Source organism: Hyperolius riggenbachi, chromosome 3 (assembly GCF_040937935.1).
Source record: "Hyperolius riggenbachi isolate aHypRig1 chromosome 3, aHypRig1.pri, whole genome shotgun sequence".
Classification (NCBI taxonomy): domain Eukaryota; kingdom Metazoa; phylum Chordata; class Amphibia; order Anura; family Hyperoliidae; genus Hyperolius; species Hyperolius riggenbachi.
The window spans coordinates 145069099-145095513 of NC_090648.1; the positions used below are offsets into that span (position 1 = coordinate 145069099).

Here is a 26415-nt window from a genome sequence, read left to right on the forward strand (position 1 = left end):
AGTGCCAGTTTTGAGGAGAAGCCAATTAACCTTCCATGATGTATTTGGGTTTTATAAGAAGGTGGAAATACGCGCAGTGTGTGGAAACGCTCAGAAATTTAGTATTGAAAAAGTTCCAAAAACAGTCCTTCACAAGCAACGTAACACAATGTAAAGCAATAAAGCACACCTCTACCCTCTGCGCTCAGCAATTTAGTATTGAAAAAGTTCCAAAAACAGTCCTTCACAAGCAACGTAACACAATGTAAAGCAATAAAGCACACCAGTATATCTATGTTCCCCTTGTCATCTTATTGCGCTTTGTAAAGCGCTGCGGAATATGTTGGCGCTATATAAATAAAAAATAATAATAATAATAACCTCTACCCTCCATAGTATGGCATACACTGCAGAGGAAAAGAAGTGGAGATGGCATATTATGGGGAAAATGAGTTACAGTGTTTGCTTGACCACTTGTGAGCTGTATGCTGGGCCTGTTTCCACTAGGGCCTAATCTGCTCCAAATCTGCAGTTTCCCACAGGGAACTCATACGGGGAAACGCAGCCTATTCGGTCAATGGCTTGCCGTGTGAATCCCATACCATTGCGATTCGAGATGGCAGGCAGCTGTTTTTTGTAGCAAGCATCCGAATCCCTATAGCTATCCATAGCACAGCTATAGCTAATGAGCTGCGGCTTCGGGTGAATTGGAAATGGACGCAGCTCCCAGTGGGAACAGGCCCTAAAAACGTAATTAGAAAAAACCTTGTGTATACAGAAAAATTATCAATATATTTTGTTGTAGACATGACTGAAGTAAGAATTCTTGGGATTTGGGAGCAATGCCCAAATAAGAGCAATCCACTGGTATGTTATTAGTAAAGTGCGCTACAGAAGCCGCCTCAGCTGATAGTCAGGTAGGGCCCCAAATTACTGTCTGAGTGCTGCTGTAGCCGTAATTGACATTTCGGCCTATGGCGGCGCATGGTGGGCACAAATTTCCAGCACCATTTCGGCCTGCCTTCTCCTTAAAGAACTACTGTAATCGATTGGCATGGCGGACTTTTTACATACATACAATATCAACTGTTTTTGGTATCAGGAATAGTTTGAATCCATTAATACTGCGGATCAATGAAAAAATGAATTCATTGTAAAGCTATTTTTCTGCTAGAGCACAAGCTGAACAGTTCTGACGTTTCTTTGAGGTTCTTCTGGGTGATTTACCACAAACCTAAATAAATGACAAATGCCAACAAAAATACTTGAAAAATGAGGTTTAAGGAAGACAAGCATCTGGCGATTAAAGGATCAGCACAAAGGGCAGTATGTAGCCAATAGATAGTTAATTATCTATTCCTGCAACGTATGCTGAACTTGGGATAACATCATTATACTGAGTCACAGCCTCTCTTCTCAAACAATCCCACTCCACATTAAGACAATATGTTGGTCTGGAAGCTGTTACCGCATCTGCAAATGCTGTGATATAAAATGGAGACTAATGAAGTGCATGTTGAGTATTTCTCATTGATGTCACTGATGGCATTTCTACAGTAAGAGGATACTGTCTACATAGAAAGCTACAGCCAATTAGCCATGCCATGGATACAAGCACAAATAATTAAATGAAAAGGCATATTTCACTATAAATAGAGAGGATAGAAACAGATCGCCCAGTCTGACATCTCGCTGACAGTGGCTTAACTACAATTCATGGGGCCCTCCAGGAGAGGCATAACTAGAGCAGAGGAGCTCCTGCAATCGCTTCCTCCGATACAGGGGACTATACTTCAGACCAGGTGTTTTTGTGGCTACACTTGTTATGGGTATGAAGATCATGATGGACATACTTGGTTTATGACCCTTGTGAGATGGTCCTCCAGGCTGTGAAGGGCCAAAAGGGGAAGCAAGAGAAGGGCTGTGAACATTGGAGGGGCCTTATCAAAGCTCTGATGGTCATCAAAGCTTTGATGGGGGGCACCATGGATTGTAGTTAAGCCACTCCTTCCCCCCCTTCCTGGCAAAACTTTGATAGGGTCTCCCCAATGTTCACACCCTTTTTCTTGCCTCCCCTTGATGCCCTTCATGGCTTGGGGACCCATCTTACAAGGGTCGTAAAACAAGTGTGACCATCATGATCTTCACTCGCCTAACAAGTTTTGCTACAAACCACCAGATCTGGAGGATGGACCCCTGTATGTAAGAGAGGGTTAGTATCTTGGGGCTCCTCACATCTCCGGGTCCCCCTGCTGCCTTATAGTTACGTTCCTGCTCACTGAGATATGGCAGATTATGGACAGATTAGTGTAGTAATCTTTTTTTCAGAAAGCAAATACTTCCCTTCTCCCTTTCCCTATTCTCCTTCCCATCTCCTTTTCTCATTCAATAGTCATACCTATGGTATTGACATGTTTTTATTCAATTCTTTACTCTTCTGGTCCTTTGCACTCAGTGGACCACATCCTGTTAACTTTTCTACTGAGATTTCTTCAAGAAGATAATTTTTCATCTAATCTAAAGAAATAATTTTTCAGTACTTAGCAATTGAAAAGGTGCTAAAAATTAGGAAAAACGATAGTACCAAACTCATTTGGGGTAATTTTTGCTTTGTGGGAGCTTTAAAAGTACGTTGCTGATAAGGTTTAAAAATATCTACCTGAGGAAAACTCAGGAGAAAAATGAATAGAACATGGCCCAGTTGCTCTTGCGGAAGCGAACATTGTTTCACGTAATACGTCAAGCTGAAGACTGATTGCTGAAGAGTAGACTGATTTCAGGCAGCTTTTACGGCTCTTTACACTACATGCAATTCCGATTCCCGATTTTGATGCAATTTTACATGGGATTCCAATTTTTGATGCCATAAAAACAGTTCTGAAAGCTTCTATTGTTATTTGCACTGTGAGGGCCCTTTTCCACTAGCTGTGTGCCCCTTCAAAAAGAGGATCCCAGCCGTTTTGCAAATCACTAGAGCATTGCAATCCACATGTAAATCGTGGTGCCCAAATCCTTCTAGAGCGCATTGATTTTTCACCAAACGCAATGGCCAGCTGGTGTGATTCTTGTGGCGATCGTGCTCTGTTCCCGACAGCTACGGCACAAACTGCAATCAGTGGAAATTGCTGCTTGGGCAATCCCAACCCAGCACGATTGTGGGCCAAATTGCAAGCAACATTGGAAACCGGCCTTAAAGGAAGCATCATACAGCATTACTGACTTAATAATTTATGCACTGCATTCTGCTCAACTCATAAATATGTGTCTGCATACACTTGTATTGAATAGGGCTGTGTAGCTCCATACCCATCCTTGGCTGAACTGTATTGCTCACTAGCTGCAATATAGAAGTTGAGAGACATACCATTTTTTGCCAGAGACCTGATGCTGCTGTACTGTATAACCAAAGAAAGCATCCTTGGATCCAGCAATGATTCTCGGTTTCTTATCATCGATGTTGAAGGTGTCAGTGAGACCTAAGGGTGAAACACACAGAAGATGGGATGAAATGCAAAACATACATTTCAATTAGTTTTCATAGATGAAGTGTAACGATAAATCAGTCATATGACAATAGTGTCTCGGGGTACCGAGGGTAGAAGACTGCAGCCAGGTCAGAAGCTGGGCATGTCTACCTCTCCCTCTAGATTGTAAGCCTTTGAGCAGGGTCCTCCTCCTTTTGTGTCCTACCTGATCATGCACCTCCATTACTATGCACTTATGCTATGCATCTGAGTGAACCTAACTTGCCTAATCTCCATGCTCCATCCAGTGACTGACTAAGCATTACCTGGTACTCATACTGTGCTGTGTGATCTGGTTTGCATGTATTCCTGTATTGTCATATTGCTCTTTGTCACCCCTAAATATTGTCTGTAACCTAAATTAATGTCCAGCGCTGCATAATATGTTGGCACTTTATAAATACAATAAATAATAATAATAATAATAATGTCCAGCAGGAGGAATATCCTGCATGTGGCACCACGTTGAGTGGATCACACCCATTGCCCGATGATTGCTATGCCTGTATCCTCCACACCATCCTCAATAATTGGAAAGCATGTTGGTAAGGAGGGATATTGGGAGGTGGTATATGGCATGAAGATCACAGGGAATGGGAGGAGCAGGGGGCCTCATTTAAAGAACCAAGGCAGAGGTACACCGTTTGTCAAAACTGCACAAGCCCCTGACTTTGAAACTAGGTTTCAGTTCACTGTATGCAGATGCTGAGGATTATCCAAGATATAGCCTTGGATCACCACTGTCAATCTGTGCAAAAGTGGAAAGTGTTTGAAACATAGATTATGCAGCAATGCAAGTCTATGGCGACACACTGTGATGCAGTAAGTGTGCACGAGCAATCGTGGTAGGGGCGTGGCACGCATGCACAGAGCGTCAGTAAACCAGTGATGTACTTCCTGTCCAGCAGGAAATACGTCAGTGAGCGGCACTACTCATATTACCCTGTTGGCGCACTCTGCCGCAGGATAATGTGAAAGGGGACATGGTTCGGTGCCATTGTCCTGCAGTCGCACTGGCTGCTATTCTTCAGTAGAGATACATTAACCACTTCCTCACTGTGTGTTTTAATTAGTTTTAAACTGATTTCAGTTACTTTATACATTTTTGTGGGTGCCTCCACTTTCAGTTTTAGGAACTCACGTCCATTTTGTGCACCTGTCAGCACAAAGCTTGGCTTCTACCTGTAGTCTTTTCCATAGAGCAGGGATCCTGTAATTAGTATACAGTTCTGCTGAGCTGTAGGCGGAGGCAGACAAGAGCTGCTTGTTATACAGTTTTCATATAACCACATAAACCAAAACAGCTTGTTTCAGCATTATAAAAAAAAGTGATGCTAGAATTAGAGAATGCAAGAAACATTCCTTATAACTTTCTCTGTATTATGTTATTTCCATGCAACAAAACTGGGTGGGAGCAAAAATGAGGTCTCAGGCTACCCAAGGTCAAATCTAAATGTGTTAATCTGTGTCACATGGCTATGCAAATAAAAAGCGCAAAACTAAAAAAAAAAAAATACAGTTTCTTTGTGTTGGTTGTAAAACTGTGGCTGCACCCTCCATTTCCAGGCTCTGATCCTCTCTTTATTAGAGGGAGTGGAGCCATGGCCAGAAATACAGTCTGAAACCGCAGCCTCTGCACAGGAGATTGTGGCTGCAGAAGCATAGGACTCAGAATGAAGGGCCCAGTCGGCATGTAGACTACCAACTCCCCCCCCCCTTCCAATCAGCTGTTGTACATAGATGCAATTTAAACCCCAGTTCAGACACACACTTTACATATTCATTCAACAATCATTCATTAAAAACAATTATGCAAAAAAAGATGTTTGGGAAAAAGATTTTGGTTTGCCAGTTAAGAAATTCTCATGGACTGACAGCTGCCTATTTGCACCCTGACAGTCTAAACCACACCCCATTTTATCATGTGGCCATAATGGGAGGAGCGTGATTGTTCTATCAGCTGAAGCCATGCCTCCCTGCTGACTGGCAGCCTATCACAGACTTAGGGCCCTTTCACACCAGAGGGCTTTTTCGGCGTTTTAACGCCACGGCCGAAGTTGGCGTTTTCCTAGGTAAAAGAAAGTCCATAGACTTTCATTTTACCATTCACACTAAACGCCGCGTTTTGGAACGTTGCGTTTCAACGCTCCCAGGCGCTTTTTCTGGGCCTACCGCGGCGTTTCTCATTACAATTGATTGTAATGTATAGGCGTTAAAACGCCTTCAAAACGCCTTGAAAACGCCTGCAGCCAAAACGCAGCGTTTTAGCCTTTCACTGCTACCTGTAGTGTGAAAGAGCCCTTAGAGCAACTGGGAGGAGAGAGGGAAGGCTTGAGTAGGCAACTGGAGATTGATGAAGTGAAATGAGATGCTGTGAATTCATACAACAGGTATTTTCCTATTGTACTTTGCAAAAATTGCAACTTTATTTTCATAATATGAGTTGTAGGCATAATTACTATAAAACAAATATTCTAGTAATTGCAAATACAGTGTATGCCTGTTCTAAAGCTTTAATCTAATCAGTCTCCCGTAAATACATTTCTAGAATTGATTGTGATTTTGACATATGTGCCAGAGATTTAACTTTAATTGAAAGTCCTCAGCAGTATTGCCTTATCCCCTTGTGCCATCAGTATCCTGCCAAGTTCTGTGTTCATCAATTCAGTGTACCAAAAGGAAATGAGTGGAATCCGCAAGGTAAGTCTGCTGGTGCTTGATCTATTGTGGTGCATACCCTGCTTTCCAAACTAGGAAGTATGGAGTAGGGAGTAACACAGACTGAGTACTTTTGCAGACCTATTGGGAGCAGCCTAGATATCCTCCTTGGTTTGTATTTGGTAGTGATTGCCCAGGGCCGGTCCTCGTCACAATGGGACCCCGGGGCAAAATTAACCTTGGGGCTCCCCTGACACCCCCATAAGCAGCATAGGGGTCCCCTTTGCAAATTAACCCCCCAGGGTCCCCAAAGCTGACTGCCGGGTCTCCCAGATCTCCCCTCCATTTTATTTTTGTGCTTTGCGCCCCTGCTGGCATGCTGCTGTCTTCATCTGTGCATTCCCTTCTTTATCATCACAGCAGCGCTTCTCCTCTATAACCTGGCACATGTTATTACGTATGCATGCTCCGGGAAGGAGAAGAGGCACCCCTGCATGGATGAATGCAGACTATGCAGTAGCCACAGGGGAGTCACAATGCCACCAAAAACTCTGCAGGGGCCTCAGGGCCAAAAATCAAGTTATGGGGAGACCTCGGGGGTCGGCAGCACTTGGAGGCCCTGCGGCAATCGCCCAGTTTGCCCCTGTGTAACTACCAGCCCTCGTGTTGCCCCCAGCACAAAGTATAATTATGTACAGCAGACCATCAGTTGGTTTACTGTATAGTCAGACCCTCTTAAGGTTAATACACATGTATGAGAACTATTGCAACTCGAACCTTTGTGCAATAGTTCTAGACCTGAGTGTAAGTATGCGTTACTAGCCTAGAGGCTATCAACGTGTCTGTTACTATGGAGAGGTGAGGTGGGAGAGGCGGGTGCGTGACTGAGCTGAGTGGCGGGGGGAGTAGGAGAACATTGCGTTCACGGGTGTATGGGGCATTGGACATTACTAAAGTCACGTTGGTTGTTTAGGGGGAATCAGAGGGTGCCTGCACATATGCTATATTCTTGCGAAAGATGGTTTTCATATGCGACAACAGCTGAGTCTAAAGGGTGTGTTAAGTGTAAAAATTTGCTAAGTTTAACTTGCCTGGGGCTTCTTCTAGTCCCCTGGTCCCTCACCACCATTCCACACTGCTATCTTCAACCTCTGTGCCCCTCCAAATGCTAATGGACTGGGTCAATCACGGGATACTGCGCATGCGCTGCCCCAGCCACTCACCTCCTTGATCATACCCCATAGCTGGGAGCATTTGCAGCATGCACAGTTGCAATTTTTGCAGAGCACCCCTGACCATGGGAGTGGAATTGAGGCGGCACACGGCCTGGGGCCGCGCATGCAGCTTTGCACAGGCACAGCTGCTGAAGGGAGCAGCGCGGAATGAGCCCAAATTAAGTTAACTGAGCAGATTTTTATACTTTCCTTTAATCCAGTGTGTGTAAGTAGCTTTTACATTTATATCAATCTCTGGAAGTGGGGAAAATGAAGGTATGTTGTTTTCACCCAAGCTAACTTCAGATTATGAAGTTTATCACCATATCCTCAGCTTCTATTGCCCAAGTTTACTTCAGGGTCACTTAAAGCCTGATGCAGTATCTTGCTGACAGACCCCAGGGAGCAGTGACTATTGGATCCCTCTGCTAGATGCAGCTCTGAGCGCAGATAAGGAGGTTATGAAATCATACTTTATCCGAAAGCCAAGCAGATTCCTTACTCACAGAATTATGTCCTGAAAAAACCTCCAGACGGAAAGTGCGCAGCCCACAGGAATGTCGTAAAAACGGTCTGTACGGGAGCTGATTCTAAATTAACCCATGTGAGAGCTCCAGAGCGATCCTCACTGACTCGCTAGTTCCCTGGCTGTAAACTGTAGCTGAGATCAAGCAGAGCAAAGACAGAGAGCAAAGTGTTCTGCGAGTGCTGATCACAATCACCATAAGGCCTCTTGCACACTGCAAGCGATTCCGATTCAGATTCCGCTTTTTAATCAGTTTTTCCATCCGATTCAGATTCTGATTTGCAGTTTGCTCCCTGCACACTGCAAATCGGAATCTGAATCGGATGTAAAAACTGATTAAAAAGCGGAATCTGGATCGGAATCGCGTGCAGTGTGCAAGAGGCCTTATATACACAGACCTTCATCTAGTACCCCCGGCCACTAGAGCTGTCCTGTGTACTCTAATGGTGGCCACTAATGATTCAATCTTTTTCATCCAATCTTACCAAATCTATGTAGTAGAAGGGTAAATTGAGTGAATATACTGAATGGATACTTCAGGCAGTTACCTTATATTACATAGAAATGCTAAGATTGGATGAAAAAGATTGGATCATTAGTGGCCACCTTAAGTTCCTACTTTGAAATAGAGATTGCCATGTGTCAAATCAAATCAAAAATAGCTTTATTGGCAAGACCAAGATTCATACAGGCATTGCCTAAGCCAGGGGAAAAGAGGGAGATGGAAGGGGGTGGGATAATAGTACAATGAGTAAGCATGTCTTTATCCTCCATATCTAACTTAACTAAACATATATCTGTCTTAAGTGTTTCAGGATGTTCTCTGAGATCTCACTGGGAAAGAAATGTCTATAAAATGGGTTTGATGATCCTTGAGAAGAGACTGTAAAACATTTTGTCAACGTGTAATCTGCCCATGTGTTTCATGTTATATGAAAGCCAGGATCTTCGCTGTGGCTTTAAGGCTCTGTATAGCAGCAGGGATAATTGCAGAAAATAGAGTGACAATATCACCAGTGGGACACTTACAGCTGTTTGTTGGAAGGAAGCCCTGGCACTTCAGGAAAGCAAAAGGGATCACCCCTATTATTCTTTATTAACCTTGCACTGAATAGTGTAATGGAACAGCACAATGCAAAGGGAAATACATGTTGTAGTTCCTAGCAACCAATCACAATTGAGTTCTCAAGAATATCATGTAGATAGGCCTGTTACAAAGGAACTGCAGTCAATAAAACAACAGGATATATTTTTAAGATAAGAGGCCCCAGTATTAGGTGCCCCCCTGTGCCCCCAGTATTAAGCAGCCCCAATAGCCAGATTTACTTCCATTATTAGGTAGCCCCCCTCCTCAGGGAAGATAGCCAGATGTACCCCTAGTATTAAGAAGCTTCCCTTCCCAAGTAAGATAGCCAGATGCATTAGGCAGTCTCCATCCCCATGTTAGATAGCCAAATGTGCCCCACGGTATAAGGTTGCCTCCCCACCCCCAGTATAGATAGCCAGATGTGTCCCCAGTATTTGGTAGCCACCTCCGTGAATAGATAGTGCTAGTTGCCCCCCCCTCCCCCGTATTAGGTAGCTCCCGATCCTAGTATAGATAGCCGGATGTGCCCCCCAGTATTAGGTAGCCTCCCTCCACTAAAATAGATAGCCAGGTGTACCCCCAGTGTCAGGTAGCCTCTCCTCCCCAGTATAGATAGCCAGATCTGCCATTGCCCCTCAGTATTAGGTAGCCCCCCCCCCCCCCCATATGCAGTGTTAACAAAACTGTATTTTTAATAAATTCCCACAATGTAGAAAACTGTAGAATGGTCTTAATTTTGTTTTAGCCGTGTTGGTAGCATCTGCCTGACTCCCTGATTTAATGGATCTTACTCTCCTCTGCAGCTAACTGTTCACAAAACTACTCATGCAAAAAATAAATAATTAAACAATAAATAACTGTTCCCCAAGTCGCCATATAATCACAGAGTATAAATTATATGTTTGGATTCTTCTGATTGCTCCTTAAAATCTCATATAAACCCTTCCATAAATCCTAATAGACCATAGCCACTGACGTCAGACAATCCTAACTCACTCTGCGGAGGCAAATAAAGCAAGCCTTTCAAGAAGCTTTAACTCCATATCTTCTTTCTCTAGATAAATATGGCTGCTATGGAACATGCATTCCTGTGCTAGAGGCTGGACTGCCCAGGAGCCCTCATATATGTATGCTCTGCGTGAGACATTCTATAACATCCCTATAGCTACCTGTATCCTATAACTACATACTCAAGGACTCCAACTTCTTGTGCTGGTACGATGGGTTTTAAATGCCACAGTTCTTTTAATTTTAATTTTTCTATCTTTTCATTCATTTTTGTGCCATATGCTGTGTAAGATGGAATTCACTGTCACTATTCATTTTATTTGCTTTCAGGTGTTGGCTTTAAATGCCACAATTCTCTTATGGCCCATACTCACGAGGGACTTTTGTCGCCGCAACACGCGGCGCGCGCATGTTGCGGCGACAGGTCGCCCGTGAGTATGGGCCGTCGCACGTGCGCGCACCCTGAACTGTCGCCCATCGCTCATGTCGCCATGCGATTGAAAGTTTCAATCGCATGGCGACAGTCGCCGCCGCACCTCCCCCGCAACTGTCGCTAGTCCGCGTGAGTACGCGGACTAGCGACAGCAACCTCCATTGTGGTAAATGGAGCTTCCGGCGGGGGGAGGAGGAACGTCGGCGACAGCTTCCGTCTCGCCGCTGGTCCCTCTTCCGCGTGTGTACGCGGAGGGACCTGGCGAGGAGCTGTCGCCGGCCTGTCGCCCACACGCTCACGTGTGCTGGCGACAGGCAACATTTGCAGCCCGTGAGTACGAGCCATTAAGCTTAGAATTAATGGTGCATGTAACCAGGCCAGTTACCATTTGTATTCGGAATTTACGATGTCTCTTCATCACCAGAGTCTGCTTCATGTCATGTTGAGGATTCTATTGATCTTATCAATTTAGATAGGATGCCTGGGAAAGCCTCCTCAGTAACAGTTAAGGCATCTAATTACATTTATGTTTGCTAAAGAATGTTTCTCTTCTGTATGTCAGTGTATATAAGCTGTGTTTTTCAGTTCTGGTCAGGAACCAGTCCGACGAAGGCTTTTTATAAGTCGAAAGCTCACTGTTTATCCATCTCTAAGTTAGCCAATAAATGGTATCATCCTGATTCAAAACTTCTTGCTTTTACTCATGGCTATCACGGTACAACACTTTACTGCTTCTACATAACTACATACTGGCAGCCAAACCCTACACTTCCTGGTGACTGTTTGCTTCTATCCAGAACAAAATATACTTACACTCCTATCTTTAGCTTGCTCCAAAACCAATAAACTAGTAAACTAGCAGTAAGGCTTGATCATCCATAAGGTTTCTATGTTGACCATGACATTGTCATAAATATCTCCTCTCATCTCCACCATGACTCTTCTGCAAACTATGCGTCCTGGAAGCACACATTTCATACGATATATATTCCCATGGGAAGAGGTATATCTACAGGGGTGCAGGTATGACATGTGCCATGGGCTCCTAATACTGGGGGGTGCTGCACCATAGTATCCCCGGAGTTCAGAAAGATCCTAGTTTTTATCTGGGGGCATTCTGCTGCCTGGTGACATTTTTTTGGGGACAAGCTTCCTAGTTTTTATTTGGGAGATATGAATAGGCTGTCCTATTCCCACACTGCAGTCTCACAGGCCATGCTTCACATCAGCTTGGACACAACCAATTCTACAAAGTGATTGTACCTTTATTTTTTTGATGGTGTGCCCCAACCCCCCTTACCTGGGGTGGATTTCAATATTAGCCATAGGTGCTGTTTTCTCTATATATGCCTCTGGCCATGGGAACCAAGTCACCAAAAGATAGGAAAGCACTAGATACAACAGTAGAATCTCCTTTCAGTATCCACCGACCTTAACACTGACCTCCAGGCATATACTGCAGAAATATACTAAAATCTAGTAAAATTTTCAGTAAGTCATGATTTAATACATTTCTTTACATACAGTGGGATGCGAAAGTTTGGGCAACCTTATTATTCGACATGATTTTCCTGTATAAATCGTTGGTTGTTACGATTTAAAATGTCAAATATATCATATTGGAGACACACACAGTGATATCTGAGAAGTGAAATGAAGTTTATTAGATTTACAGAAAGTGTGCAATAATTGTTTAAACAAAATTAGGTAGGTGCATAAATTTGGGTACCGCAAAAAAGAAATGAAATCAATATTTTAGTAGATCCTACTTTTGCAGAAATTAAAGCCTCTAAACGCTTCCTGCAGGTTCCAATGAGAGTCTGGATTCTGGTTAAAGGTATTTTGGACCATTCCTCTTTACAAAACATCTCTAGTTCATTCAGGTTTGATGGCTTCTGAGCATGGACAGCTCTCTTTAACTCACACCACAGATTTTCAATTATATTCATGTCTGGGGACTGAGATGGCCACTCCAGAACATTATACTTGTTCCTCTGCATGAATGCCTTAGTGGATTTTGAGCAGTGTTTAGGGTCGTTGTCTTGTTGAAAGATCCAGCCCCGGCGCAGCGTCAGCTTTGTCACTGATTCCTGGACATTGGTCTCCGGAATCTGCTGATACTGAGTGGAATCCATGCATCCCTCAACTTTGACAAGATTCTCAGTCCCTGCCTGCACTAGCCACACAGCCCCACAGCATGATGGAACCACCACCGTATTTTACTGTAGGTAGCAGGTGTTTTTTGGAATGCTGTGTTCTTTTTCCTCCATGCATAACACCCATTGTTATGCCCATATAACTCTTTTATTATAACTAATTTTAGTTTCATCTGTCCACAGACCCTTATTCCAAAATGAATCTGGCTTGTCCAAATGTGCCTTAGCATACCTCAAGTGGCTCTGTTTGTGCTGTGGCCGGAGAATAGGCTTTCTCTACATCACTCTCGCATACAGCATCTCCTTATGTAAAGTGTGCCAAATGATTGAACGATACACAGTGACTCCATCTGCAGAAAGATTATGTTGTAGGTCTTTGCTGCTGGTCTTTGGGTTGACTTTGACTGTTCTCACCATTCGTCACTTCTGTCTTTCCGAGACTTTTCTTGGTCTGCCACTTTGAGCCTTTACTTGAACTGAGCCTGTGGTCTTCCATTTCCTCAATATGTTCCTAACTGTGGAAACAGACAGCTGAAATCTCTGAGACAGCTTTCTGTATCCTTCCCCTAAACCATGATGGTGAACAATCTTTGTCTTCAGGTCATTTGAGAGTTGTTTTGAGACTTCCATGTTGCTACTCTTCAGAGAAAATTAAAAGAGTAGGGTAAACTTACAATTGACCCCTTTAAATACTCTTTCTCATAATTGGATTTACCTGTGTATGTAGGTCAGGGGTCACTGAGCTTACAAAGCCAATTTGAGTTCCAATAATTAGTTCTAAAGGGTTTTGAATCAATAAAATAACAACAGTACCCACATTTATGCACCTGCCTAATTTTATTTAAACAATTATTGTGCACTTTCTGTAAATCCAATAAACTTCATTTCACTTCTCAAATATCAGTGTGCGTGTCTCCTACATAATATATTTAACTGACATTTTTTATCGAAACAACCAATGATTTATACAGGAAAATCATGACAATTAACAAGGTTGCCCAAACTTTTGCATCCAACTGAATAATTAGTAAAACATGTACATATAGAAGATAAGCATCTGAACACTATTCAAGTTTTTTTCTGCTCCTGAAACGTTTCAGTTATCTTCTGGCGGGGATATACCGCCTGTCTTTGGCAAGACATGGCATAGCATGTACTGATGGAGATGTGTTGCCAAGCAACCCCACTATGTTATTGATATAGGATTCTGAGATATAAATTTCGCTTTGAGAGTCCATGTCATTTACTTGGTAAGAAGAAAGGTGGAGAGGCTTATCGGGACTTTATGGCCTAGGTTGTGAACACTCAGTTAATTTATCCTGGAGCACTTACAGTATGTTGGTCTTGGGGTACATAAACTTATTGCAGCCAATACAGTACATTTTAATACTGAAAATGAATAATCCATATTTATATAAAGAAAGCAGTGAAAAAAGTATTGTTAAATAAATAAAAGCGTAAGGGAATGTATAGAAAGTATTCACATATTTATGCAGTGCTCCTAGCAAATCTATATGTTATCAAGGGGCACTTGAGATATTATTATGATTATTATTATTACTTATTGTATTTACAAAACATCAACATATTACGCAGTGCTGGACAGTAAATAGGGGCACATACAATGTAAACAAGGGGAGACAGACAAAGAGGTAGCACACGGTTATACAACATAGCACCAGGTTGTACATGCAACGGCATAAGATACATGATCATGTGATTTAACAGATACCCCGCGACTCAAGTCCGAGTTAGTACATGGGAAGGGTGTCATAGCTGGGGTTGCAAGATCAAAAACACACTAAGGGGGGAGGGGGGAGGGGGAAGGGGTTAGACTCTGCCAAAAGCTTACAATCTAAAGGACTTAAGATGGGGTAACCCAAAAAGAGGATGCAGTAACATAGGAGGCATTCAACAGTTTGTATTATCTGATCTCAGAGCAGCAAAATAGTGAACTTAGACAGTGAACTGAGAAAGCAGTTATTATGTCTCTATGGTCAAAAGCCCCACCTACTGGCTGCAGTTGATACATATAAATACTTTGTGTAAAATATTTCCCCCAAAAATATTTTTGCTGCTGTGAAAAGACACACAAAATATTTTGTTAAAGAGACCCTCTGCAATAATCAGATGACTGAAACCTCATTATATTTTCTGGGTCATCCTCTATAATAATCTCTGTGTCTCTGCGTCCAGCTGTCCCTGTGTCCCTGTGTTTTGCTACTGCACATGTGCGCAGTATGGACAGCTGGACGGTACTGAGGCGGTTTGCGTGTGCGCGCATGCGCACTGACTAGCGGCGGTAGATAAAAAAAACCTAGAGCCTGTTTTTAAACAGGCTTAGGTCTGCTAGTATAATAAGAAATGCAGTGCAAGGCTTGTGACCCAGTGATGTCATCCTTCTGTCATTCCTATCTATGGCACAGCCTGTTGGACTTGGATACTTTAAGTGATAAAGTTTCATAGTCAGTCTAAACCTCAGTGTACTATCAATTATTGATCCAGACTATTACTGAAATAGAAACATGAGCTTTAGATAAATATTCTGCTATGGAAAGTTAATGGGATTTACAGTATCAAGATAAATTGCATTACAGGGAGAATAGGTTCAACATTCCAGCCAGGGATAATCCCACACAACCCAGTTCAGTTGTGAACAGATGATTTATTGTTCCTAATGCTACATATAAATTAGTATTACAGCCCCACCCCCACCTTCCCCATAATATTATCAGTGCTGGGTGTAGCGCTGCTATTTTCCGGAATCCCCAGTCTTTCCTTACTTCCTCCATCCAGCAAAGTAAAAGAGCTTTTGGATTTTAAAACCAAGACTGCTGTTTGCTGTTCTTATTATTTGATAGGTATTTGCCAGTTATCCATGTCTCTTCTTCTTAAAGGACCACTCTTGCGAAAAATTGTAAAATGTAAAATGGATGTGTACGCATATGTATAATATGTACATTTGTTTCTAAATAAAATGCACTATAAATGTATTTTTCCTATATTGCAGTAGGTTAATAAAATTCTGACAGATCTGACAGATTTTGAACTAGTCATTTTCCTCATGGGGGAGTCTCTGGATTTTATTCATTTTCAAAAGCACTTTCTGAAGGCAGTTGCCAGCTGCCAGAATAGTGTGCAAGTCAGTAGCAAGGCTGGCCGGCATCTTTGTATAAATCTTCTTCAGAGATTGCTTTTGTAAAGAATGAGGCAGCACGGGCAGCACAATGGCATAGTGGATAGCGCTCTCACCTTGTAGCACTGAGTCCCCAGTTCAAATACCGGCCAGGGCACTATTTGCAAGGAGTATGTATGTTCTCCCTGTGTCTGTGTGGGTTTCCTCCAGGCACCCCGGTTTCCTCCCTTGTCCCAAAAAGATACAGATAAGTTAATTGGCTTCCCCTAAATTGGCCCTAGACTACCATACATACACTTCACGATACATATAAAGACATATGACTATGGTAGTCCCTCTGAGGGACAGTTAAGTGACAAGACAATACACTATGTACAGCACTGGGGAAGATGCTGGTGCCATATAAATACTAAATAATTATTAGTATAAAGGAAATTTTAAGGATTTCCCATGAGGAGATGTCCAAAACCTGTCAGATCTGTTACCACCTATTATAAGTGACAGAGACATATGGAAAAAGTAATTTACAGTGCATTTTATTCTGGAAATAATGCACATCTTAGGTTTATGTGTACATGTGCTTTAAATTTTACATTTTTTTCATGATACTTATATCACAAATGAGATGCGGATTCCAGGAACTCAGAAACAGGATTCTTTTATTCAAGCACGGTACAAAATCAGGTTACAAAAGGTAAAAAGAAGTCTGTGTCAACAGCTGTAACAGCTGTTTCTTGTGATCGCATGCCTCGTCAGGACACTCAGACCTTCCCAGTCCTTATCCCCACCCACCTATATACCTAGACTTAGGGGCGGGCCTACAGCCCTCAGGTAATGGTGACACCATTAACCCATACAGGGAAGGGCAGTACACACATACAATTCAGATAAAACCATACTACCTACAAAAAGCTGAAATTTCGTTACGATCGTTGAACCCCAGATTTCCCAAGGCATTAGTTTTAGATATTAATAGTGCTTCCTTCTGTAATAATAATTTATCAATCGAACCTCCCCTGGTTAGACTTGAAATTTTAAGTAAACCAGCTACCTGCAGACAATTTGCATCACCATTTTGTGAACAATTCACATGATCTATCATACGGCGTGCTCCCACGTCATTTCCTATAGATCTTTTATGTTGTAAAAATCGGTCCTTGAGTGGCTGAGTGGTCTTCCCTATGTAAAATCTCCCACAGGGGCACCAAACACAATACACCACGTTCTTAGATCGACAATTCACACAATCCCTGATCTTCCAGGTAACATCACCTATGTGGACACTTCTGCCTTTGTTAATGTCTTTGCATGCCATACAGCGGCCACACAGGAAGTTCCCTTCCCATTTTTTCCCACTTAACCAATTTGTGCTTTCTTTTTGAATTGGCTTAAATTCACTGTGGACCAGGGTTTTCTTAACAGTATTACCTCACCTAAAACTAATCCTGGGCGGTCTACTTGCTATCTCTTTGAGGTGGTCATCTAATAACAGAAAATGCCAGCGACTATGTATTGCCTGCTGGATTTGGTGGGACATGGGGGTGTAGTCAAACACGAAGTTGAATCCCTGTTCCCCCTTTTTTGGGGGCATCTAGAGAGTAATTGCATTCGTGGCACAGACCTAGCTCTCTCCAGAGCCTGATCTATAGATTGTTTGAGATACCATCTCTTAACTAATCGTTCTGTAAGATCAGAGGCCTGATTTTCAAATTCTTCTGGATCAGAGTTATTGCTGTTGAGTCTGAGGAATTGACCATACGGGATGGCATCCTTCACTTGTCTGGGATGGTAGCTATCACAATGAAGGAGACAATTGGTGGCAGTGGTTTTCCTGTAGCCCATAGTGACAAGATGATCATCTTTCACCTCTATCACAAGGTCACGGAACTCTACCCTTTGGTCACCAAAATCAGCGACAAACTCCATGTTGATATCATTGGAGTTGATCCACTTAGTAAAATTCTCAAATTCTCCTTGGCTACCATCCCAGACAATCAGGATGTCATTCATGTATCTCTTCCACAAACGTAAAGATTTTTTGTAGGAGTTAAAGGGGGACCAGATCACATTATCTTCCCAAACCGATAGGAATAAATTAGAATAAGTTGGGGCTACCGGGGTCCCCATGGCTGTCCCTGAGAGTTGTCTGTACCATTCCCTGTTGAATTTGAAAGTATTGCGCTCTAATACGAATTTGAGGCACTCGCATATGTATTCTGCATACTCTTCAGTTTTCCCAAATTGGTCCAGAACGTGCCGATTTGCCCTCAGCCCCTTCCCATGAGGGGGGGGGGGGGTCACCATAGTTTTGTGGACTTTTGGCAAATAGTACCAGAAAGGGAACCTGGGAAACTCCACAAACAAATCCTCGCCCATCTTTATGGACAAAAAAACAAGCTCTACCCCTCTCCTCAGAAGGCTGCTTAATCTTGACTTATCTTTTTCAATAGGGTTCCCCCTCAATTTTTCATATGTTGTGGAGTCTCCAAGCTGCCTGTCTGCCTCTGCCACATACATCTGCACAGGTAAGATCACAAGGTTACCTCCTTTATCTGCAGGCTTGTAAATTAGGTCACTGCGAGATTTTAACCAATTTAAGCCACATTTATCACCTTACGTGATATTGAGCTGCTCCAAAGGATAAATGCAGGCCCTGACCTCATTCAGAACTTCTCTCTGGAAAACATCCAATAGGCTGCCAGGGGAGACAGGTGGGGCAAAGGCGGACCCGCGAAGGCGAGTAAAATCACCACCTCCGTGGGTCCCCTCTACTCCACCCCACCCTTTCTACAAGCAACCCCTCAAGTATGGCCCGTGCCTCCTCATCCTGGGGACACGGCTCAAATTCTGGGCTAAACCCCAGAGTACCAATTTCAGCTTCACCTTTTTTGTTTGCTTCAGCATATTTATTTGAGAAAAACCTGTGCGCATTCATTTTACGTATAGCCTCATTAAGATTTACTTCAAAAGTGCTAATATGAAATTTTCCTGTGAGACAATAATTTATACCTTTAGACAATACAGATATGCAATCTTGTGACAATTCGACATCAGTGTCTGTGTGGGTTTCCTCCAGGCACCCTGGTTTCCTTCCACGTCCCAAAAATATACAGATAAGTTAATTGGCTTCCCCTAAATTGTCCCTAGACTACCATGCATACACTTCACGATACATATAAAGACATATGCCTATGGTAGCCCCTCTGATGGACAGTTAAGTGACAAGACAATATACTATGTACAGCACTGGGGAAGATGTTGGTGCCATATAAATACTAAATAATAATTAGTATAAAGGAAATTTTAAGGATTTCCCATGAGGAGATGTCCAAAACCTGTCAGATCTGTTACCACCTATTATAAGTGACAGAGACATAGGGAAAAAGTAATTTACAGTGCATTTTACTCTGGGAATAATGTACATCTTAGGTTTATGTGTACATGTGCTTTAAATTTTATGTTTTTTTCATGATACTGGTCCTTTAATGCGTCCACAATATACAGTAACAGTATATAGAAATCTAGCCCCTACGACATCTGTGAGTGATGACACATATTTCTGAAGGCTCCACCCATTTGTCACCATTCTCCTGCACTGGGCCTCACAGAGCAATACGTCTCCTTATAACAAACACATAGAGCTGTAACTAATGACTATGGAAAGTTTTCGCACAAAGAGGAAGACATGTCATTTAGAGCACTCTAGAGATAATGACGTCAGCTTCTGAGCGCATTGCATTCTGCAATAAGAGAAATCACACACTACAACTAAGTGTAGTGTTCCAGCTGCTAAATGAGAGGTGCTCTAGACAGATTCCATAGCTCGGAAAGATCTCTGAGAACTTCATCTGCACAGGTGTGGACTGCTTATGAGACGTTCCATCTGTACTCTCCGCTCACTACCTCAGCTTGGCTCACAATACATGCGTTTAGTTTTTTTCATGCAAATACAGAAAATAATGTTCTATTCTATAATAATAATGATAATAATATGGTTCTAAACTGATTAACCATTTCAGGTTCTGGGGTTTTTTACTCCTTGAGATTCCTGAAAATGTTGGCATTTTGGCTGTGTCGCTATTGATACAGCAATCACATGCCATCAAAGTGATGAATATATTGTTTTTTTCAGGACAATCTAGGGTTTCTTTCAGTAATATTTTTTCCCAACAATTGTTTAACCTTACCTGCAGTTTATTGGGAAACATTTTTGGCGTAAATACAATTTTTTTCATGTTTCACCCTTTCTAATTTTCCAATAACAAGTGCCGTGGTTTTAAAACACCTCAAAATACATTATTTGGCTCAACCTGGATAAAACAATACCATATATGCCATATTTCATCACTAGTTGGACATGTAGTGTACCATTATCACCATCCTGTATGTCTATAGTGATTGCATCCAATCGCTAGGGTGCACAGTTTGGGGAGCCCATTGCTGTACAGATGTATTGCTAGGCAACCATATAGTGATGCATCTATACAGTATTGGACCCCCTAGCTGTCGCCTTAGTGATCACATTTGAACGTTCTGGGCAATTACAGTCATCTACGAATAGGCCAATTATAGATGATAAAAAGGGTTAATTAGTTAGGATCAGGGTTAACAATTAACTATAAGGAAAAAAATATATATTTTAAAATGTAACACTGTCACTTTAACTTTAAAAAAACCTTTGTAACTTTAACTTTACTTTATGACTGATTGTTGCTATGGTAGCAATTACTGTGTCAGCAATCACTCACTATTGGGCGGGTGCACGCATGTGCACGTGTGTGCAGAAACACATGCGGCAGGGATGTACCCAATACTGGGGGGACACCTCTCTGGCTAGCTAATACTGGAGTCACATCTGGCTACCTAATACTGGGGGACACCTCTCTGGCTAGCTAATACTGGAGTCACATCTGGCTACCTAATACTGGGGGACACCTCTCTGGCTAGCTAATAATGGAGGCACATCTGGCTACCCAATACTGGGGGACACCTCTCTGGCTAGCTAATACTGGAGTCACATCTGGCTACCTAATACTGGGGGACACCTCTCTGGCTAGCTAATACTGGAGTCACATCTGGCTACCTAATACTGGGGGACACCTCTCTGGCTAGCTAATAATGGAGGCACATCTGGCTACCCAATACTGGGGGGACACCTCTCTGGCTAGCTAATACTGGAGTCACATCTGGCTACCCGATACTGGGGGGACACCTCTCTGGCTAGCTAATAATGGAGGCACATCTGGCTACCTAATACTGGGGGGACACCTCTCTGGCTAGCTAATACTGGAGTCACATCTGGCTACCCGATACTGGGGGGACACCTCTCTGGCTAGCTAATAATGGAGGCACATCTGGCTACCCGATACAGGGGGACACCTCTCTGGCTAGCTAATAACTGGAGCCACATCTGGCTACCCGATACTGGGGGACACCTCTCTGGCTAGCTAATACTGGAGTCACATCTGGCTACCTTATACTGGGGGACACCTCTCTGGCTAGCTAATACTGGAGTCACATCTGGTTACCTAATACTGTGGGGACACCTCTCTGGCTAGCTAATTCTGGAGCCACATCTGGTTACCCTATACTGGGGGACACCTAGCTAGCCAGAGAGGTGTCCCCCAGTATTAGGTAGCCAAATGTGACTCCAGTATTAGCTAGCCAGAGAATACTGGAGGCACATCTGGCTACCCGATACTGGGGGGACACCTCTCTGGCTAGCTAATAATGGAGGCACATCTGGCTACCCTATACTGGGGGACACCTCTCTGGCTAGCTAATACTGGAGTCACATCTGGCTACCTTATACTGGGGGACACCTCTCTGGCTAGCTAATACTGGAGTCACATCTGGTTACCTAATACTGTGGGGACACCTCTCTGGCTAGCTAATTCTGGAGCCACATCTGGTTACCCTATACTGGGGGACACCTAGCTAGCCAGAGAGGTGTCCCCCAGTATTAGGTAGCCAAATGTGACTCCAGTATTAGCTAGCCAGAGAATACTGGAGGCACATCTGGCTACTTAATACTAAGGGACACCTCTCTGGCTAGCTAATACTGGAATCACATATGGTCTCCTGGGTCAGAGGCAGAGCCCGTTAACCATTACACTGTACAGCCACTTATAAAAAAATGATGCAAGTCCACCTACAGATTCGAGTTTTCACCATCAATTTCATTACACCTGCCATCCTTTGCATTTAAAGTATTTCACTTGCAACCTAGATCAAATTTTTGCTACCCCCCCCCCTCCCCCCCCCAGTGCCCTCTTATGGTGACCAGAATTTGCTGCTAATTATTACTATTATATCCAGTATTGAAAAGCAATGTAACACTATGTGCTGCATATGTCTCTCAGTTTACTCCCTGGTTTTCAAAATTCACATTGTACACACAGTACATATATGTGTAAATGCATTTCCTCATTTACTACCTGAGAATGTGAGTAACATATGATTTTATTTAACCATTGATCTTTGAAATTAGTTTTGGTCTTCTAAGAATGGATCAAGAAAGCTAAACCTTTTATTATGGAAACGGATTGCAGACTCAGCAATGCTCTTTCGTTTTTTTCAATGATGTAAATTGTGATGAATATCTTCTTATTAGGATAGCCTATGCAGGGTTGGGGTTAGCTGGCCCCAGAAGTTACATGTGAGAAGTACATATGAGTCCTGATTGGTTGTGTGACTAGGAGAGGACAGGGATAGCTGGCCTAGGGAGTGACACCTGAGAGGTACATATTAGCCCTGGTTGGTTGTGTGACTAGGAAAGGTTGAGGGTTGGCTGGCCCCAGCAGTGACACGTGAGAGGTACATATGACCCCTGGTTGGTTGTGTGGCTAGCAGAGTTTAGGGGATTAGCTGGCCCCAGGAGTTACATGTGAGAGGTAAATATGACCCCTGGTTGGTTGTGTGGCTAGCAGAGGTTAGGGGTTAGCTAGCCACAGGAGTGACATGTGAGAAGTACATATGAGCCCTGGTTGGTTGGCTAGCAGAGGTTGGGGTTAGTTGGCCTCAGGAGTTACATGTGAGAGTAACATATGTTCCCTGGTTGGTTGTGTGGATAGCAGAGATTGGGGATTAGCTGGTCCCAGGAGTTACATGTGAGAGGTAAATATGACCGCTGGTTGGTTTTGTGGCTAGAAAAGGTTGGGGGTTAGCTGGCCCGAGGAGTGACATGTGAGAGGTACAGATCAGCCCTGGTTGGTTTTGTGACTAGCAGAGGTTGGGGGTTAACTGGCCCCAGCCCAGGAGTTACGTGTGAGAGGTAAATATGAGTCCTGGTTGGTTGTGTGACTAGGAAAGGTTGGGGGTTAGCTGGCCCCAGGAGTTACATGTGAGATGTACTTATGAGCCCTGGTTTCCATGAAGTTTTTACTACAGTAGCATTTCTTAAATAAACAGTGAGGAGTGCAGAGCTTAGTGAGTCACCAGCAAGCTTATGATTTACCAGCCTATATAGTATAATTTTTGCTCATTTTAAGTATTCTGGGTTTATGATGCCTGTGAAATGAGGTATTGTGTATCCAGTGTGTTGCTCCTTGAGATTTTTTTTTTTTTTTAACTTTTTAGATTTTTTCATAAAGCTGCACCAGTATTCTGATGTCTACTACCTATAAAACTATTCTTAGGTATAACTCTATGCCCAGTACCTGTGTACAGTAACTCAGCTCTGTGTGTGTCCTTGCTGACAAACTAAAAGTCTGTCTTACAGTAGCAGCACATTTTCCATGCCAAGGACACAGCTTGAGTTACCCTAAAGTTACTATAGTTATGAGTGACTTCAAATCACAGAGGTATAGAGTAATGTGGAAAACAAAATGAATACAAAGGTTTAAAACTCTAGACCAAGAACTGAATATAGATGAAATATTTGTTCCTGTCTGATCTGAACTAAAATTCACTCAAATCTCTCCCTGTGAAATAATATTGTATTTCCTCTTTTTAACAACCTTATCTGAGCGAAACCTGGATTTCTGATCCCTCTAATGGAAATCAGGCTTCCAAAATATGTCAAATATTGTCAAGAGGTTTTATCTATTTTTATAACGTGCTCTATGCATTTTTGGCGATCAGCTGTGTCAATAAATCTTAATGACATTCATAATATATATATATATATATATATATATATATATATATATATATATATATATATATATATATATATAGATATATATGTGTGTGTGTGTGTGTGAAATTGAATTATATTGATACATCTCTTTCTTCGGAGCTGTGCTACACCTGAGTTAGCCGGAGCCGCAGAGGAAGGGTTGGTAAAAAACCAGCGAATCCACGTGTACCCCCAGAAGAGCTCCTCACATCTCCATCCATACATCAAATGGCTCCACCTACAGGTCTTTATATATGGCTGGCAAATCTGTTTCCATGACCTCGTTTTTTATATTTTAATTTCCTGTTATAGTATTCACCTTGCCATAAAAATAGCAATGACATTTAGTCAGTCGTGAAAATAAATTGGAAAGATGTGAGGAATGCATCATCGTTCGTTCTTTAGTGTGCTATTGGCACCTTCTCTGGATAGAGAGAGGTGTCCTCTCCTCTGCAAGACACGTCCCATATCTCCCCCCTTCTATCGGCAGCACTGTCCTTCTACTCCACAGAGCTGTGACACTTGTCCTGTCCCTACACTGTCCCCCACACACAGTCCATGCTGCAGGCTCCTGCATATACTGTGCTTCTGGTTCTGACAATAGTCCACCTCATTTCCAACCTGTCCTCCGCTGCCTCCTTTCGGTCCTGAGCTCCCCAAATTTTGCAGCATCCTCAGAAAGATGCCAAATCCCGCACCCCTGGCCCCCTACCACACTTTGTCCACGCTCCTTGCTTTCATCTCTCTCGCCCCTGCTCCTCACATTTCTGCTATGCTTAGGGATTTTGGGATGACGGGAGATTTTGTTTCCAGCAACAGCCAGATGTGCAGCACAGAGGGTCCAGCTTTTTTTGACTGAAAGGGAAGAGTCCTCCTTATTAAAGAGACAAAGCATGATATCTACTAAATAGCAACAGCTAAGATCTCCCACATCCACAGCCTAATCTGTTTACTTCAAATGACTCTAATGACACAGTACAGCTGCCACTTGCTGTGTGGAGAGGGACTGGTATCAGCTTCTCTATAGCTTTTCTCCTGATGAAGATGCTGTAGTAATAAAATAACCATTTCAAATAAAAGCTGTTCAACATTGTTTCTGCAGAACATCCGCTCCTATTGTTACTTTCTACATTTGTCCAAACTAGGGAACTGCAGACTCTAGTCAGGTGATAATTCTTAAAATGAAGTCACTTTCAGAGAATGAAGGTTCTCTAGATTAGAATCAAGGCTGTCTGTGTTCACATAAACCACAAATGAACTATATTCTAATGTCAGAAACGACGCCTTACCACACACGCTTATTATACCTCATTTTTAGATGCCAGAAATGATAAACACATTGTCATATTATACTTCCCTTCCAGTTAACCCACGTGGCGTTTTGTTAAAAAGTTTACAGTAATAATTGTGCAGATAATGAAACACATCATCTATGCAACAGTTGTCTGAGCAACTGCATCCCCCGCGCGAGGATTGGTACCTGGACCTGCGAAGGGTTAAGCAGGCGATGTGGCTGCTGTGGGATATCAGCCTGTGTGCTGGGGAAGGTACTGAGAGAAGCGCAGCTCACCTGGTAGCAAGCACAGCATCCAGGCGGCGAGGAGCCCTCTGCACTGGTCCAAGCTCCAGATCCTCATGATGTGTCTGTGGGGAATCCCTCTGCCAGACTAGTAGCTGGAGAAGCTGCCACTTTCCTACTTCAGTCTCCGTTCTTGCCTGGCTCCCAAACCTCAGCGTTTCATAGCAGACGGAGGAAGTGGGAGGACCAGAATCTGGTAGGAGGTGAATGTGGTACAGGGGACAGGACAAGAGCAAAACAGTGGGCAGTGAGGACATTAATCACAAGGTCATCAATAAAAGAATGTGATCCCCCTTCTAGTGTGGCCCCAGCCCCATGAATCACATCATACAGAGAGATGAAAGCAGATCTCAGACAATTGTAGCGTCTGTGCTCGAATGCTTGTGCTACCTGCTCATCTTTAATCATGCTGCCTGGCTAAAAATAATTTCCAAAACATCTGTAGTGGATTCTGATTCAACGGCAGCAGCTAAAGTTATGAAATTATATATCACATCTGGATTCTTCCTTCCTCCTATTACCCAATAGCAGTTCTGCTAAAGGCTTCTGAAAGTCAGACGTTTCCAGATCAGAGCTTCCAGTACACTTGCACAATTCCCAAATATCAGTGGTCTAGCTTATATGTGTTATGAATAGCACTTTATCATCATTCCCTGAAAAATGATGTAAACGTGTAGGTATTGCCTAAAATCTTTCCATGTATCACTTCTGAAATGACATCTAGACAATTAACTTTTCCTCCTGAGTTTTCTTCTTGGTGATAGTTTTAAACTTGTCAATAAAATGCTTTTTAAAGGACCCCTGAACGGAGTTCAAAAATGGAATATTGAACTTACCTGGGGCTTTCTTCAGCCCCTCGCACCCTGTGAGGTCCCTCGGCGTCTTCTCGGTCTCCTCTGTTCTCCCGTTGGTGGCTCCGTTAGCTGCTATCAGGCCGGGAGTTGTGCGCCACTGCACATGAGTGAACGCCTGTCTTGATCACACGCCCATTGTCGT

General features: G+C 42.9%; 1 protein-coding gene across 2 annotated transcripts in view; it reads right to left on the minus strand.

The window, feature by feature from the left end:
- ITGA11 (integrin subunit alpha 11) overlaps positions 1–25516 on the minus strand; it is a 213612-nt gene extending 188096 nt beyond the window's left edge. The window contains exons 1-2 of one of the 2 annotated variants that reach the window (XM_068275048.1): positions 25411–25516; positions 3344–3455 (exon numbers count right to left, since the gene is read on the minus strand). In XM_068275048.1, coding sequence (XP_068131149.1) covers positions 3344–3455; positions 25411–25477 — 179 coding nt within the window. In that variant the 5' untranslated portion in view covers positions 25478–25516. Of the gene's footprint in view, positions 1–3343; positions 3456–25410 lie in introns of those variants that run through there. The other variant, XM_068275050.1, reaches the window with a different exon arrangement.
- Positions 25517–26415: the final 899 nt, after the last annotated feature.